This window comes from Armigeres subalbatus, chromosome 1 (assembly GCF_024139115.2).
Source record: "Armigeres subalbatus isolate Guangzhou_Male chromosome 1, GZ_Asu_2, whole genome shotgun sequence".
In the NCBI taxonomy this organism is placed as follows: Eukaryota; Metazoa; Arthropoda; class Insecta; order Diptera; family Culicidae; genus Armigeres; species Armigeres subalbatus.
Window position 1 is genome coordinate 89,769,536 of NC_085139.1, and position 18,083 is coordinate 89,787,618.

General features: G+C 40.6%; 2 protein-coding genes across 2 annotated transcripts; one reads left to right on the forward strand and one right to left on the reverse strand.

The window, feature by feature from the left end:
- The first annotated feature begins 13,251 nt into the window (after positions 1 to 13,251).
- Positions 13,252 to 15,841, forward strand: LOC134202047 (proteasome subunit alpha type-6-like). Its single transcript, XM_062677164.1, has 3 exons — positions 13,252 to 13,487; positions 13,551 to 13,883; positions 15,424 to 15,841. The coding sequence occupies exons 1-3, from the start codon at positions 13,412 to 13,414 to the stop codon at positions 15,753 to 15,755; spliced, it is 741 nt and encodes a 246-aa protein (XP_062533148.1). The 5' UTR covers positions 13,252 to 13,411; the 3' UTR covers positions 15,756 to 15,841.
- Positions 15,808 to 16,489, reverse strand: LOC134202063 (probable small nuclear ribonucleoprotein Sm D2). Its single transcript, XM_062677165.1, has 2 exons — positions 16,294 to 16,489; positions 15,808 to 16,233 (listed from the first exon to the last, which is right to left on the reverse strand). Coding segments are annotated over exons 1-2 (360 nt in total). The 5' UTR covers positions 16,296 to 16,489; the 3' UTR covers positions 15,808 to 15,875.
- Positions 16,490 to 18,083: the final 1,594 nt, after the last annotated feature.

An 18,083-nucleotide genomic window follows, 5' to 3' on the forward strand; every position in this document is an offset into this window, starting at 1 on the left:
AAATCGTCGGTGCGTATTCTTAAATTAGCCCTCGGAATGGTAGTTTCAACCGCAACATTCCCGAGCAGCACAAGTCAGACGAAAATGGTTGCAGCAACTTGATTGTGACTGAATCCTGTCACATATGAGTTGCAGTAACCTATGAGGAATTTGTGTGCTGCTAGGTTTTTTTTTGCGTGTATAGATGTGGCTTGTCGGTGATAGCAGCACGGCTCATCGAAATGAATGCTAATACAATGCTAATGGTACAAAAGGCGAAATAGCGTGCAAATATACCCAAGTAACCATTAAGCAGTTAAAATCGACTTTATTTCGGTTCTATAGTCGCATTAAAAACCTGGTCAACAGTGGTAATGAGCCCTACATTATACTCAAGTGCTGCTCAAAAGCCGCTTTTGACGAATTATTTGGCTGATATAGTGCTTTCCCCTACCTATTTTTCCACGCCTATGCCAACAAAATGTCAAAATATTTAGACGAGTTGGAACGAAACGAAAAAAATATGAAACGAAAAATATTTATTTACATCTTGATGTGTTCTTTCTTTATCTTCCCATTGAGGACTCGATGATTTTTTTTGCTATTTATTGATATCTCCAGGCTTGAACGCTAGAACACTTGGTGAAAGGATTTCGTTTGAGTACCGCTGAGTTTGCCATCTGATCCATCTTCAAATTGAGTGGATCTGTTGCTAGCAAGTGATAAAAACAGATGGTTTCCACCTGTCTTCATCACAAGAGCGGGGAATGATGAAAAAGAAATGCAAAACCATGCTGAATCCGTAATTATGAAACTTTTTGGGTTCATGGCGCCTATATAAAAGGTTCCTTTGGACGCCTTTGGATTAATAAATAAAGCTACAGAATAACAGAACAACAGAAGTATGAAACATTTATCCGGTATTTTCCATGCAGTATGATTTAGTTTTCTATAAAAATGTTAATCATTTACTGCAAAGCATACATGGTAGGCATTAGAAAGTATTTCAGCATCAAATGCGAGTAACAGAGACAGGTTGTATAACTCTAGGCATTATTGTTATTGATTTCACCCAAACGTCATAAATGATAGCTCTAAATTGGTTTTGACAGTTCCCTTATTCGGCTTGTATCCACAGGGCTGATCAGCTTTCCATCAAAGCGTTAAATACCGATATACGGCTTCTTTTACTGCCTGAAGTTTATACTGCCAATAAGCATTTGAAAAACTCATATACAGCTTATAAGCACTGAAAAGCTGCTTTACGGTTTAAATAAGGCTTATTACAGTGCTTAATGGTTAGCTGGGTAAGGCTGAAGATTAAAACACTTACATAGCACTACTGAAGCTATTACAGTGCAGCGAAGTAATCCTGTCAAAGTTGACAGCTCGTTTATAACACTGCTAATGTTTTTAGAAAGCATACCCAAGTAACCATTAAGCAGTTAAAATCGACTTTATTTCGGTTCTATAGTCGCATTAAAAACCTGGTCAACAGTGCTAATGAGCCCTACATTATACTCAAGTGCTGCTCAAAAGCCGCTTTTGGCGAATTATTTGGCTGATATAGTGCTTGCCCCTACCTATTTTTCCACGCCTATGCCAACAAAATGTCAAAATATTTAGACGAGTTGGAACGAAACGAAAAAAATATGAAACGAAAAATATTTATTTACATCTTGATGTGTTCTTACTTTTTTCTTCCCATTGAGGATTCGATGATTTTTTGCTATTTATGTTTAAATCCGGGCTTGAACACCTGAACACTTGGTGAAAGGATTTCGTTTGAGTACCGCTGAGTTTGCCATCTGATCCATCTTCAAATTGAGTGGATCTGTTGCTAACAAGTGATAAAAACAGATGGTTTCCACCTGTCTTCATCACAAGAGCGAAATGATGAAAAAGAAAGGCAAAACCATGCTGAATCCGTAATTATGAAACTTTTTGGGTTCATGGCAACTATATAATAGGTTCCTTTGGACGCCTTTGGATTATTAAATAAAGCTACAGAATAACAGAACAACAGAAGTATGAAACATTTATCCGATCCATTCAGTATGATTAAGTTTTCTATAAAAATGTTAATCATTTACTGCAAAACATATATGGTAGGCTTTAGAAAGTATATAAGCTTCAAATGCGAGTAACAGAGACAGGTTGTAAAACTCTAGGTATTATTGTTATTGATTTCACCCAAACGTCATAAATGATAGCTATAAATTGGTTTTGACAGTTCCCTGATTCGGCTTGTATCCACAGGGCTGATCAGCTTTCCATCAAAGCGTTATATACCGATATACGACTTCCTTTACTGCCTGAAGTTTATACTGCCAATAAGCATTTGAAAAACATATACAGCTTATAAGCACTGAAAAGCTGCTTTACGGTTTAAATAAGGCTTATTACAGTGCCTAATGGTTAGCTGGGTAGGCATTTGATTATGTCTTTCAGTGCTATTTTTAGTTATTAGTATAGATAGTGGAATACAGTATACCCCCGCTGATCCGACAAATGTATGGCCGGACAATCGGGGTTTCTCTCGTTAATCCGACTGTCAAATCCATACAAGTGAACCAAAACAAAATCACAGCACAAATTTGAAAACTGACAGCATAATGTGTTTAAATGGGTGTTGATACTTTTTAATCCGGAAAATTCCGAATTAGCGAGATCCGGACTAACGAGTCGTCGGACTAGCGAGGTCCGGATAAGCGGGGGGATACTGTATATAGATGAGCGAAGATAAATCCCCTGTCTCCAAACAATCTGTCAAACGTGTCTCCAAACGAGCATGACGTCACGATTTCAATGGAATCGTTAAGGGCTGTGACGTCATATGCGCGTGTGCACGGGCAAAAAAATCGACTCAGCCGTGCTTCCGCTCATCTATAGATTCTACTACAGTATGCCCCCGCTTATCCGGACCTCGCTACTCCGACGACTCGTTAAGCTATCAGTACACTGTTTGTCATAATGACAAATATTTGTCAAGTCAGCCTGATATCCATGTCGATTTCTGGTCAGTCTGATAGATATCCGGATAAACTTGACAAATATTTGTCATCATGACAAACAGTGTACTGAGGGCTTTAGTCCGGATCTCGCTAATTCGGAATTTTCCGGATTAAAAAGTCAAGACAAAATTTTCAAAACGACTTATCTGCTTTTGTAAACAAAGATTCAAACGACGATTTGACGAATCTGATAGCACTTCCACGCAAACCAACATCATCAATAGGTAGCGGAAACCTTCACCTACCTATTGATGGTGTTAGTTTGCGTGGGAGAGCTATCAGTTTCGTCAAATCGTCGTTTGAATCTTTGTTTACAAAGGCAGATAAGTCGTTTTGAAAATTTTGCCTTGAAGTATCAACACCCATTTAAACACATTATGCCAGCGGTTCTCAACCTGGGGTACATGTACCCCTGGGGGTACTTTCGCCCGGCCCAGGGGGTACCTCGGACAAAAATGCATAATGGCGGATGTATCAAAATTTTAATCAAAACTTATCGATAAAGTTTGATATAGAGGAACTGTTCCTATCTCCATCTCACTGAGCATATATCTCATCGCGAAACAACGAAATACGGCACCAATTAGGTCGCTTCTTTTTGTCAACATGTGTGCTTAATGCTGGAAAAAGTCACAAAAATAAGAAATAAATTAAATACGGAGCAATGGGATGAATACAATTGATGATGAATTTTTTTTTATTATTTCAACATTTTGTCTTGTATATAATATGCTTGGTGATCAGTAACTCAAAGAATATTGAATCCTGCCCTTCGCAACCAGTGCAGTGGATAAAGGGCTGTGGGACAAAATATCAAGAGGACAGAACGACGAATGAACAAATTTTAAAAATCTTATATGCAATCTACCAATCTACACGTTCGGAAAAGCTCAGTTGCTTCGTAGCAAGAGGATGAGAAGCATCCCACTAAGCTTCTCGAAAGCTTCCTTCTAAGCAGCTCGAAGGACTCCTTTCAATAAGATCGGAAGCCTTCTTTCAAGTGGTTCAGAGGCCTCCTTTCAAGAGGCCCGGAAGCCTCCTTTCGAGAGGCCCGGAAGCCTCCTTTCGAGAGGCCCGGAAGCCTCCTTTCAAGAGGCCCGGAAGCCTCCTTTCAAGAGGCCCGGAAGCCTCCTTTCAAGAGGCCCGGAAGCCTCCTTTCAAGAGGCCCGGAAGCCTCCTTTCAAGAAGCCCCCTTGCAAGCAGCCTCCTTTCAAGAGGCCCGGAAGCCTCCTTTCAAGGGGCCCGGAAGCCTCCTTTCAAGGGGCCCGGAAGCCTCCTTTCAAGGGGCCCGGAAGCCTCCTTTCAAGGGGCCCGGAAGCCTCCTTTCAAGGGGCCCGGAAGCCTCCTTTCAAGGGGCCCGGAAGCCTCCTTTCAAGGGGCCCGGAAGCCTCCTTTCAAGGGGCCCGGAAGCCTCCTTTCAGGGGCCCCGGAAGCCTCCTTCCAGGGGGCCCGGAGGCCTCCTTTCAGGGGCCCGGAAGCCTCCTTTCAAGAGGCCCGGAAGCCTCCTTTCAAGAGGCCCGGAAGCCTCCTTTCAAGGGGGCCGGAAGCCTCCTTTCAAGGGGGCCGGAAGCCTCCTTTCAAGGGGGCCGGAAGCCTCCTTTCAAGGGGGCCGGAAGCCTCCTTTCAAGAGGCCCGGAAGCCTCCTTTCAAGAGGCCCGGAAGCCTCCTTTCAAGAGGCCCGGAAGCCTCCTTTCAAGAGGCCCGGAAGCCTCCTTTCAAGAGGCCCGGAAGCTTCCTTTCAAGAGGCCCGGAAGCCTCCTTTCAAGAGGCCCGGAAGCCTCCTTTCAAGAGGCCCGGAAGCCTCCTTTCAAGAGGCCCAGATGTCTCCTTTCAAGAGGCCCGGAAGCCTCCTTTCAAGAGGCCCGGAAGCCTCCTTTCAAGAGGCCCAGATGTCTCCTTTCAAGAGGCCCGGAAGCTTCCTTTCAAGTGGCCCGGAAGCCTTCTTTCAAGTGGCCCGGAACCCTCCTTTCAAGAAGCCTCATCTTTCTAGAGATTTGGAAGCCTACGTTCAAGGGTCTCAAAGGCGTCCTCTCAATATGCTTAGAAGCTTCCTTTAAAGTGGCTCGGAAGCCGCCTTTCAAGCCTCTCTTCAAGAGCTCTGAATAATGAAAATTTCAGCCAAATTTTTGGAGAGTCATATATCCCGTTATTTTTAGTTTTTTCATATATCTCAAAAGCTACAAACATTTTCATTTATAGTACCTCAATTAAAGCAAAATTTCGAAGGGGTACTTCACAAGAAAAAGGTTGAGAACCGCTGCATTATGCTGTCAGTTTTCAAATTTTTGCTGTGATTTTGTTTTGGTTCTTTTGTATGGATTTGACAGTCGGATTAACGAGAGAAACCTCGATAGTCCGGCCATACATTTGTCGGATCAGCGGGGGTATACAGTATCCCCCCGCTTATCCGGACCTCGCTAGTCCGACGACTCGTTAGTCCGGATCTCGCTAATTCGGAATTTTCCGGATTAAAAAGTATCAACACCCATTTAAACACATTATGCTGTCAGTTTTCAAATTTGTGCTGTGATTTTGTTTTGGTTCATTTGTATGGATTTGACAGTCGGATTAACGAGAGAAACCCCGATAGTCCGGCCATACATTTGTCGGATCAGCGGGGGTATACTGTAGTTATTATAGTTATTAGCATCTTGGATTATTCACGAGCCGGTGACAAGCGTGGTGTCATCATCACCAATAGACATAGTCCGCTGTCATAATTGAAACGCAGTATTAAAAATTATAGCCAGGACATCCCGGCTACGACCTGGCGATGGGCTAAACAATGACTTAGTCGAGTCAAGTACGAGACACTGAAGACGGCCTTACTGTTGAGGTCGAAATACGTATCTGTCAAGATACAATTAAGTGGTGGAATTCAATAGGATTGTACAAACTCGTCTTATGACAAGTGAAGACATTCCACTAAAAAGCTCAAAATAATTTTCTTAACACTAATCAAATGTCAAAGCGCGATTGAACACTAGCGTCTCTCTTGACACAATCGCGTAGCACAAATATATTTCAAATCAACCGTTGAACACGTGAACGATGTTGAAATGAGAAGTGTTACGTCTGTTTGTCTGTGGTGGAAGAATTTTTGTATTTGTATACAAAGTATACGTAAAGGCTATATGATAACTCCAATCGCTCAGATCGACGAATTGAGATGATGTCTGTGTGTTTTTTTTCTTCCTAAGCAATGAAGGGGGAATCTGCTCATCAGACTTCCTGGGTTGGACGTTCAGGAGGTGCAGGGTTAGGGACCACCTCCAACAGCAAACGAGGGAGGCATGCCTGCATGAACTGCAGGACTACATCCCCGACCCGCTAAACCGTTTCCATTGCCGCCAAGCCCATCGTCCCTTCAGTACAACCAGAAAGTAATGCTTCAAAGGGGGGGCAGTGCACAACGCACTCTCGAGGTTAGCTGCGTGTCCTTGGAGCACCGAACATCATGACTCTCCTTTTTAGAAGAACACCATGGTATCGTGCCAGCCAACAGGAACGTAGTCAGAGACGGTTGTCGCAAATTTGGAACGCCGTCGATCATGGAATTAGTTTTACGGGCAGCCGCTGTTGAAGTTCCCTCTTGTGTACCAGTTGACCCCATACATCCATTTTGATAACGATGTGATGCGAAGCAAACAGAAGCAAACAAAACCAGGTTTAGTTTTTTCTTTAATAAAATCGTTTGTAAATTATTTGTTTTGAAAAATGACAAAATAAAGAACAATTCTATTTATTCATTATATTACAGTAGACGTTCGATAACTGCAAGTCATTTAACTGCAATGCTTTTTAACTGCAATTCGATAGTTTTTTTTTTTTTTTATCTATTTCGTTTATTTGACAGGCTCAGGCGTGTATAACACTTAACGGAGCCGAGACTTTATGATATTTTCAATCGATATCATCTTATTATCAACAGTTAGTAAGGGGAAAGGGTATAGACCAAGATACTCGTGGCGACTCAAGGTTAGATTGCGTAATTTCAGGACGGACTAGGTTGGGATTTAGGTTTGAGGCATTACAGCTGCTCATCCGGGTATTTGACGTCATTAACGGTATGGCGTAGCGTCGGGCTCGAGTTGTGGTTCGTCAGGAGCATCTTCCGGATGGCCATAGCTTCGTATTACACAGAACAATAAGACAAAAACAAAACAAAAACGAGAAAGAAAAAAAAAATAGGAATTAGACTTTTATGTCAGACGAGCAAAGAAAGGCATAGATGGCCTGCATATAAACCACATCGCGATACCCAGAACACCTCTTACTTCCCTGTAGGGTTGTTTACCTCGGGCCACAAGGGTATCCAATAGTTGCTCTCTGGAGGCGTCGTTTTCCGAGCAATACCAAACTACGTGATCGATGTCATCGTAACCGGCTCCACACCTACATAGGTTGCTATCGACCAGGTTTATTCTATAGAGGTGTGCGTTTAGTGAATAGTGATTGGACATAAGTCTCGACATCGTGCGAATGAAGCCTCGGCTTAAGTCCTCACCTCTGAACCACGCTCGCGCAGAAACTTTAGGAACTATGGAAAACAGCCACCGTCCAAGTTCATTGTGTGACCAAATCATTTGCCAATTTTGAAGAGTACTCTGACGGACTAATGGGAAAAACTCGTTGTTCGAGATTTGTCTATCAAAACTTCACCTTCCTGTGCGCCCACCTTTGCTAGCGAGTCCGCCTTCTCATTGCCATAGATTAAGCAATGGGATGGGACCCATACAAAGGTAATCTTGAATGATCTTTCGACCAAATCACGCATCTGCTCTCTTACAGTTGTAAGAAAGTAAGATGCGTGCTTAATAGGTTTCATCGACCGGAGTGCCTCGATAGAACTAAGACTATCCGAGAAGATGAAATAATGGTCTACGGGCTGATCGGAAATTATCCCCAAAGCGAAATTAATTGCTGCCAGCTCAGCAACATAAACCGAACACGGTTCTTGAAGTTTTCGGAAGGTGGTTGAATTTACGTTGAAAACACCGAAGCCAGTGGATCCGTTAATGCGAGAACCATCAGTGAAATATCTGTTATTGCAATTGACATGTTCATATTTTTCAGAAAAATGGAAGGGATAGATATTTGTCGAAGATGATCTGGTATTCCTTGAATAGCGTGTTTCATGGACAGATCGTATTCAATTGAGGAACTGTCGTTGACGAAGTGAACTCGAGGTGGATTATAACATGGAAGACAGAGATCTGTCGATATGTAGTTGAGATAGACTCGCAGGTATCTTGAACGATGAGCCAGTTCAAGCATATTATCGAAGTTTTCTAATACAAGTGTGTTACTTGTTCCACATTTGATCAGTATTCTAAGTGAGAGCTCCCAGTAACGGTGCTTTAAAGGAGTGACTCCAGCAAGCACCTCCAGGCTCATGTTATGCGTTGAATGCATACAGCCAAGAGCAATACGCAAACAACGATATTGAATTCGTTCCAATTTGATTAGGTGGCACTCAGCTGCTGAGAGGAAGCAGAAAGAGCCATACTCTAAAACAGAGAGAATAGTCGTTTTATATAGTTTGATGAGGTCTTCCGGGTGAGCGCCCCACCAGGTTCCGGAGATAGAACGGAGAAAATGGATCCTTTTCGGCATTTCTCTAACAAATAATCAATATGGGTTTTCCAGGTACACTTGGAATCAAACCAGACCCCAAGGTATTTAGAAGATAAAGATTGGTTTATGTCATCTTTCAACAGCTTTAGTTTCAGTTGAGCAGGGTACCGCTTCTTAGTAAACACTACCAATTGAGTTTTTGCGGACAGAACTCGATCCCTAAATGTCTGGCCCAAACAGTCAGGTTGTTTAGAGAATTTTGCAATGGTCTTTGCAGGACATTTGCACATGAACCTCTTAGGGAGATCACGGCATCATCTGCAAGTTGTCTAAGCGTGCATTGTCCTTCCAAACAATTGTCAATATCTTTAACATAGAAATTGTAAAGCAAGGGACTTAAGCATGAACCTTGGGAAGGCCCATGTAGCTATTTCTGGAAGTTGTCAGAGTGCCGAGAGTAAAGTTCATGTGTTTTACTGACAACAAATTGTACAAGAAATTATTCAAAATAACGGGTAATCCACTACTGTGCAGATTTTCCGACAGTACTTCTATGGAAACAGAATCAAAAGCGCCCTTAATATCCAAGAAAACTGAAGCCAGTTGCTCCTTGTGCGCATAGGCCAGCTGTATATCTGAAGAGAGCAACGCTAGACAATCATTTGTTCCTTTACCTTTTCGAAAACCGAATTGAGTATTTGATAGTAATGCATTTTGCTCGACCCAATGGTCAATTCTTGAAAGGATCATTTTCTCCAATAATTTCCTCATGCACGATAGCATGGCAATCGGTCGGTATGAATTGTGATCAGACACTGGTTTCCCAGGCTTTTGGATAGCTATTACTTTGACCTGTCGCCATTCTGGTGGTACGACGTTGTACTCCATAAAACAGTTGTACAGGTCAAGTAATCGTCTTTAGCGATATCTGGGAGGTTTTAAGAAGATTGAATTTGATATTATCGCATCCCGGAGAAGAATTGTTTGATGAAAGAAGAGACATAGAAAGTTCCAGCATTGAGAATGGTCCACCCAAAGAACCGGGATCAAGCGTAGATTCTCGAAATAGCGGTTCAGCTGGTACGGAATCTGGACAGACCTTTGTGCGAAGTTGAATATCCATCGATTGGAGTATTCTTCACTCTCGTTGGTGGAAATGCGGTTCCGCATGTTGCGGGCCGTTTTCCAAAGTGTTGTCATTGAGGTTTCTCGTGATAGTCCCTCGACAAAACGTCGCCAGTAGCTACGTTTTTTAGCCTTGAGAAGATTTTTGAGCTTTCTTTCAAGCCTCAAATACTCTTCGAAAAGCTCAGACCTTCCGTGTTTACGGAAAGCCTTGAAGGCGTCAGATTTCTCGGAATACAACTTAGTACATTCATCATCCCATCCAGGAGTGGCTGGTCTTCTTATGACAGATGTACTTGGAACGCGTCGTTTCTGAGCTTCTAGTGCGCTTTTATGAATCAATTCGGTAAGGAATCGATACTCATCCAGTGGAGGAAGAATATCAGTTGATTCAATACCAATTTTTACCGCCGATGCAAATTTTTGCCAGTCAATGTTTTCGTGAGGTCGAAAGGAACATTTACTGGCACTGATCGTTGATAGCCGCTTTTGATTGTGGTGACTATCGGCATGTGGTCACTACCATGGGGATCTTGGATTACCTTCCACGTGCAATCTAATGATAGTGAATTAGAGCATAAAGACAGATCTATTCGACTTTCCTGACCTTGAGGTCCTATTCGAGTTACTTCGCCTGTGTTCAAAATATTCAAGTTGAAATCGTCGCACAAATCATAGAAAATAGGCGCTCTGTTATCGTCTCTAGTTTCGCCCCACGCAATACCATGTGCATTCATATCACCCAGTATTAAAACTGGGGATGATAAAAGAGAGACTGCGCTCCAAAGATGCCGACGATTAAGTGAGGCATTTGGGGGAATATACACTGAAGCTATGCAAAGGTCTTTATTCTTTACATTTACTTGGCAAGCGACGATTTCTAAACCATTAACAGTCGGAATGGGAATTCTGTAGAAAGTGTGACATTTTTTGATTCCCAAAAGAACGCCACCATAATGATCATTCCGATCTTGGCGAATAATATTAAAATCGTGGAAGTTGATTTCATCTTCAGAAGAAAGCCATGTTTCAATTCGATAGTTTTGTTTTGCAGTTATCGGACCGCTAAACTTCAAATTGGTGTCAATCTCAATGACAGCTGCATTGCGCTGCACATTTAGATGCACTTTTATTGCATCTGATCGATTGAGAACCGTTTGACGTCTATAGACGATGATTATAGTTCGGCCTCTTCACGCTTGGGAAGCGACTTCCGTCGAAAATGCTTCGTTTGAAAAGTTGTTGTTCTACACACTTAATTTAATTTAACGGGCTCGGTAAACGAATTACTGATTTCTCAACAGCTGAGCTCTCGGCAGTCTGCTCAGTAAAAAGTTCAACCATTTACCGAGTTCTCGGTTCACAGCCTCAATGATGAAATATCAAAAAATACCGAGCTGATCTGTAACAGCTACTGAGCACTCGGTAAAAAATTGCTGGTGAATTTGTAAAAAAATACGGACCTCGGTAATGAATATTGCTGAGCAAAATGTAATTTGGTATTCGTTTTCTTTATTGATAAGGAATTCAAGAGAAACAAATTTTCGTTGATATTAAGTTTATTAATTAAAAAAAAACAATATTTTCCACAGCGTTTTCAAACAAAATTGACCGACCCGGTAGAGATTGTTCTTGAAGGCAGCCTCACACCCTGCGAAAGTTTTCCGTAGTTTTTTATCCTCGAATATATTTCATAGGGCAGCTTTTTTGAATCACCAGGAGTGAGGCTACCGTAATAGAAATCCGACGGGTACTGGGGTGCACAAGGATAGTGATGGATCCATACGTCGGAAGATGATTTTCGGACCATCCGTAGACTGCGTGTTCGGTGACGTGCAGCTTTGAACCGAAGAGAATATTGGTTTCCCCGGGCAAAACCTGACGGATACAGCCAAATTTCTGAAATTCAATTAGATTTTTTTATTCTTCCTGCAGGCCATGGCTGCCAACTTGAGTGAACCGCTTCTACTTACCAAAATATCAATTTCAAACATTAATTTATTGCGACGACAATAAAACACGAGCAAAAGCTACCCTAGTTTAGAACTACCAAAGAAAAATGTATACGCAATATGGCGGCACATCGAGCGTCATGAGAAATTAGTCTGAACTGAACTCGGTAAAAGTATTACCGTTGGCTCAGCAAAATGTATTTTTTTCGCTGAGTTCCCGGTATTTTTTTCAGACAACTTCAATCCCATTTGCTGAACAGAATAGCTCGGTTTTTTTTTTACCGATGCCCGGTAAATTTTGTACCATTGCTGAGAGGTCGGTATAATTTATTACAAAACTCAGTATATTTTTCAAATTTTACTGACCTCTCGGTTCAAATTCATGTTTACCGGGAAAACTCGGTAAAAAATATTACCGAGCTGAAGTTCTCGATTTAAGTGTGTACGGCGTGGAAACACAGATGAAGCGAATCCGCTGAAATGAAATCCGTACATTATTTCAAATATTTTTTATGATCGATTCAGCATAAAATTTAGTTTTAATTTGTAAACGACAAATTGATATCGGAATGAATACTTACAAAAAGTAGTGGTAAAGTACTTTTTCCCGTTTTCCTTACTTTTCACGTGCTTCTATCAAGATGCATAAGATCACAATGAGGTTAAACGTTTGACAGATGACTTTACCGAAACTCGGGTATATTTCAAACCACCGAAAACTATGGCAAACCTAATTGCTGAGTTTCAGTAACGTGAGTAAACGTCATATATATTAACGAGATATCGGTTAAAATATACTTTAACGATCATGTTCGTCAATTTATTTTACCGAGAGGAAAATTCTCGATTAAGTGTGTAGCATGCGTTGCAGTTATCGAACGGCATTCGTTAACTGAAAAGTAAACATTTTGCAGCTATCGAACGGCTACTGTATAAATTCCTCATAATTGTGTCATTTGTTTGTATATCATACTAAAATTTAAATGACTTTCTAAAAATAAGAAAGAGTAAAAAATACCCATTACAGCAAACATTTTTTTTATAATGGGTAAAAAATACCCCTGATTTTCAAGAAGCAGCCTTTTACTCATTAATGAGTAAACGCTGTTTACTCTTTTAATGAGTTGAACTATTTAACTTCATAATTGGTACTTTTTTACCCATTAAAGAGTACTTTGCTGGCACAGTGTATTTTACTCATTTGGGTTAATTGCGCTGTGCGTGTATATTTTGTCTAGAAAAACTCCGACATCATCATGATTGTTGATGATGATGATGGTAATATTATTATTATACATTGTTTGACAGTTCCGGAGTAATTTATTTACTATAGTTAAACTAATGTGATTAACTTTCCACCATACATAATCTGTATTCTAATTCCTTCAAACTTACTATTCAAATTTTAGTTATACGTGTATTTACTTCTTAATGGATCTATAGAAATGTTCTATAGAAATATCGTGAAAATCTTCAAATGATAAAGGAAAATAGAGTTTCCTTTGACTTCGCCTCTGACTATGCGCCTCTTTGAACTGTCAAAATAAATAAGTTGTGTATGAAACTGCGTGCAAGGCTCGTGATGATGCAGTGTACGAAAATCAACAAACTCATCGTCATCATAACCTCAAAGAAACTTTCCGCAAGTAAGCAGCGAAACTACATTCTTGTTATCGTGAACAATTAATTTGTGAAATTGTGGATTTTCACGTAACACTTTAGTGAATAAATAATTCAATTCAGTAGTCCATATCCCTTGTGATCATGTCCCGCGGAAGTAGTGCCGGATTTGACCGCCACATTACGATTTTCTCTCCGGAGGGTCGTCTCTATCAAGTTGGTAAGTCGATGCCGAAAAAATGTTTGTACCTTCATTGACTTGGGCTATTTTTGTTCCCGGCAGAGTATGCCTTCAAGGCAATTAATCAGGAGGGACTGACGTCGATCGCGCTTAAAGGAAAAGATGTTGCGGTTGTGGCCACCCAGAAGAAAATCCCCGACAAGCTGATCGATCCCACCACCGTTACTCATCTGTATCGGCTAACCAAGACCATCGGATGTGTCATGACTGGCCGGATTGCCGACTCCAAGTCGCAGGTGCAACGGGCCCGCTATGAGGCGGCCAACTGGCGCTACAAGTACGGATATGAGATGCCGATCGATGTACTGTGCCGGCGGATGGCCGACATTTCGCAGGTGTACACGCAGAACGCCGAAATGAGACCACTGGGATGCAGTAAGTATTGAAAATAATGTTTGCATTCAAATGTACTTTTGGATAAAACTTGAAGCTTATTCTGAATCGTTCACGCCAACAATGTTGAATCGGAATACCTACGGCAACATCATCGTTTCTAATTAAAAATCATTGTAACCAATTGCTTCAGTGACCAATTGCCAACTCGCGGGCAGGATCATTCTAATGTCCACAACTTATCAAGACAGAATTCATGATAAATAATGTTTTTTATCTTATTTCCCATCTCAAACAAGTATTGAACTCAAGTATGATAGTTTCCTGATTTCATGGACCTAATTCATGTGTATTGAATTTGGTGCTGACCATTTGAAACTCTTCTAAATTTTTTAAAAATAATTTAGTTGAAAATGGTTAACAGTACGGTGTATTTTAGTATCGACAAAACTCAGAATTTCAAAACTAAAACGATTCAAATCAATAGTATGGTAAATTGGAACGTATTTATAGCATCTAAAAAATCTTGCCTGATAATGAATATTTTTGTATGTGAAAACAACAAATTATTTGAGTTCTAACACTTTTTGATGCAAAATGATTTTTTTTTGAAACTGAGTGAAACGATGCAATAAAGCAGTGGTCCCCACTTGCCTACTATCAAAGGCCGCACAGAAATCTTAAGCTGTTTTTTATCTTTAAAGAGATTTTCAGCCCATGGCAATTCAAAGCATCTTCCTGGCTCAGTTCGCAGAAAATATTTTAAGCTGTTTTTCCAAATGATCACATGTCGATCGATTCTGTAACTTCGATCTCATGTTTTTTCAAGGTTGACGTTTATTGTGCACTTTAACTTATACTAAATAACAAAGGATTTTGAAAAAAAATCCCATATAGGATTCTGAACAAAATTCGTTCGAGATTCTAAAAATAATTTAGCATATAGGGCATTATAGTCCGAATTGAATGCCGTTTGAGATGCTGAACATTATCCGTTTGGGATTTTGAACAGAATCCGTTTGAAGATTCCGAACAGAATCTGTTTGTGCTTCTTAAGATTTGGATAATTGACGGAACATTCTCAACTGCGCCACAACAATTTGCTCATGAGGTGAACCTTGGATAATATTTTGAACAGAATCCATAGTTGATAGTCATCGTATTTTCTGGAATTAAAAATCTAGGAAGATTTCAGTTCAATTTACTAGAACCGGACCTATTTTGAAATATATAATTGATGAAACTATTACCGATATAAAACATGCTTCAACATCATAATGATGTGAACTTGACAGGTTCCCGAGTACACCAATAGATTGGGAATGATAAAAAGCTTGTCCTATCATATAATGCTTATCAATGGGCCACATTTAGTGTATTCTGAGAAATGCTTCGCGGGGCGCAGAAAAAGGCGTAAGGGGCCACACTTTGGGGATCGATAAAGCATGAAAAACTCAGGCGTGAGGCGTCCCTTCGAATTCGCAAACAAGTTTTCTCGCGTGGAAGGTCTCGATGATTGAGATTTGAGAATGGCTTTACAAACATGTTACATCAATCTAATTTTGATTTGTTTCCCTTTCAGGCATGGTTCTGATCGCGTACGACGACGAGAACGGTGCATGTGTGTACAAAACCGACCCGGCCGGATACTACTGTGGCTACCGGGCCATTTCGGTCGGCGTGAAGCAAACCGAAGCCAACAGCTATCTGGAGAAGAAGTTGAAGAAGAAAACCGACTTCAACGAGCAGGAGGCCATTCAGATGGCCATCACATGTCTGTCCACGGTGCTAGCGGTGGATTTCAAACCATCGGAAATCGAGCTGGGAGTGGTGAGCAAAGACAATCCCGAGTTCCGGACTCTTACCGAGGATGAAATCGAAGTCCACCTGAGCGCGATTGCTGAAAAGGATTAAACCAATCTAACACATATGTGGATGATCTTCATTTATTCATTTAATTCGCCAATTCAAGGGATGGAAATACACGTTTATTGAAAGTATCGCTTTGAATGAGTCCTTAATTCTACTTTAAAATTACTTTCCGGCTGCTGTCGCTTGTGGGTTCCGAAGCACCAAAATGACCGAATCGCCTCGCAGGAACATCTTCGAAATAAAACGATCCTTGTTGACGGGCTTGACTTTTTTCTTGCCTTTGCCGGTCCGCGGGACTTCGGTCCACATTTCCTTCACATTCTCCAGAACCATGTTGCAGTGCCGATCGAAGGCTTTAACGCGACCCAACAGTTTTTTGTTGTTGCGGCAGTTGATGAGGACCTGAGTGTTGTTTTTGACCGACTGAGTTAAAACGGAGAGCGGACCGGTGTTGAATTCCTCCTCTTCCTGGCGGGCGAGTTCTTCCGGCGTCAGCTCGGATTTTGGTTTAGCGAGGGCCCTATTCAATAAGTTTGGTTAGATTTTGTGGAGCATTGTTTTTGTTACTATTTTTACTTACATTGTGGTTTAATGATTGGTACTGTTGATATCCTACCCACGCACTCTTGGTAGAAAAATATATACTAAATTATTGAGGAATTCAACATACAATGCTATTTTATCAAAAAATTAATCCCATTCGCTCTACGATTATCAAAAGACGCTGGAAATCGTTGAATTTGCGGATTGTTTTTCTTTTTGACAGCTTACAAGTTTGACAGAATAAACTATGATGACAATTAATGACGAAAATTAATGATTACAAATGTCATTGTCGGAGTATTCAAACTTCTTTATCGACAGATATGCACGGAAATATCAAAGTGATTAATCGATTGCACTCATAACAAAATTCAATCAGAAACCAGAAAACAAGATTATATTGTCTGTTTCCTTGGTAACAAAACGCGCCGACCATTTTTCAGGCACTATCAAAATCGTCGCCAACATCTTTATTCTAAAATTATGTTAGTTTTATTAGTAAATAATGTCAATCTGCATTAAAAACAGGGCTCAATTTTGGGAAATAAAGTGATTATTGAGTATGCAAAATTTTGTTCACAGTTGATTTGACAGATCTTATGGCCATTTCTGCTGGCGGCGATTTTGGCGTCAATTTGTTTTGCGACGATTTCAAATCGTCGCGGCCGATAAGGTGGGAAATTGATAATATCGCAAATAAAAGAATAAAAATCATTTTTCGTCTAATTCAAAATATTTATTATGCATCTCGAGATAAAATAGAATACTGCGGTTTCCTGCTGGTTGCTTCTCAGGTAATCGTAACGGTCACTAAACACAACAGAGTCAATAAAAATCTCACCCACCGTATGCACTTGCCACGATAAACACTCTCCACACAGACAAACAGACGTAACACTAGAGAACTTACCATCGACCATGACTTCAACGATCAATTTGAATTTGATTGATTGAGCGTTTCACAATTAGAGGCGCTAGCGTCGTAATCCTTCAAATTTGACATTTCACTCCAGCGCCTTCTGGGCCCTGAAGCATAATCAGACTAATAATATTATCTACAAGTTACAAGCTACAAGTCGAAAAATTACAAGTACTTGTTTTGTAATTTGTAATTTGTGTTGCATAAAAGTGATTCGTCAACTAATAATATTAGTACTTGTATTATTAGTAAGGTTGAAATGACAAGTCTGTCAGGTTCATTTACCTGTCAAAATTCATCCGACAGTTAACTGCCAATGCGGAGATAAATGATTTGTTTATGTTTTTCTGCAAGTTTGTGCATAGAATACTGCGATAGGAATACACGGAACACGAATTTATTATCCTTCTCTATTCCGCCTATTCTAGTTTTTATAGGCGGATTTTGGGATTGACATGGGTTTTAATTTGCGCGATTTGTACTTTACTCGAACGTATCTTCCATGAAAAATCTAATTTCGCTAGACTCGTTTGACGCGTATTTCTGACGCGGGTTTCAATTTACGCGAAAAAAAAGTAGTATAGCGCCTCACCATTTAAACACTTGATGTCAGCACTATAAAGTATTTCTGCTTTCTCCAGAGTTATTTGAAAAATTTCATAATTCTCAGCATTGTATTGGAACGAGAAATTTATTCTTATTTATTTATTTATTATCAGACTAAGGCCGAAGTGGCCTGTGTGATTTCGTACGATTTCCAGCCGCTATGCGCCTCCGAATTTCTCTGCTGGTATCGTTATCGGCGGTCACCAGTGAGCCCAAGTACAAGAATTCTTCAACCACCTCGATTTCGTCACCACCGATAGAAACTCGTGGTGGGTGGCTTACATTGACCTCTCTTGAGCCTC

Bases quoted from the DNA above. Each gene is read 5' to 3' on its own strand.
- LOC134202047 (XM_062677164.1), top strand. From the start codon at position 13,412: ATGTCCCGCGGAAGTAGTGCCGGATTTGACCGCCACATTACGATTTTC. The intron at 13,488-13,550 runs GTAAGTCGATGC...TGTTCCCGGCAG, and splicing joins GGGTCGTCTCTATCAAGTTG to AGTATGCCTTCAAGGCAATT. The intron at 13,884-15,423 runs GTAAGTATTGAA...TTTCCCTTTCAG, and splicing joins AATGAGACCACTGGGATGCA to GCATGGTTCTGATCGCGTAC.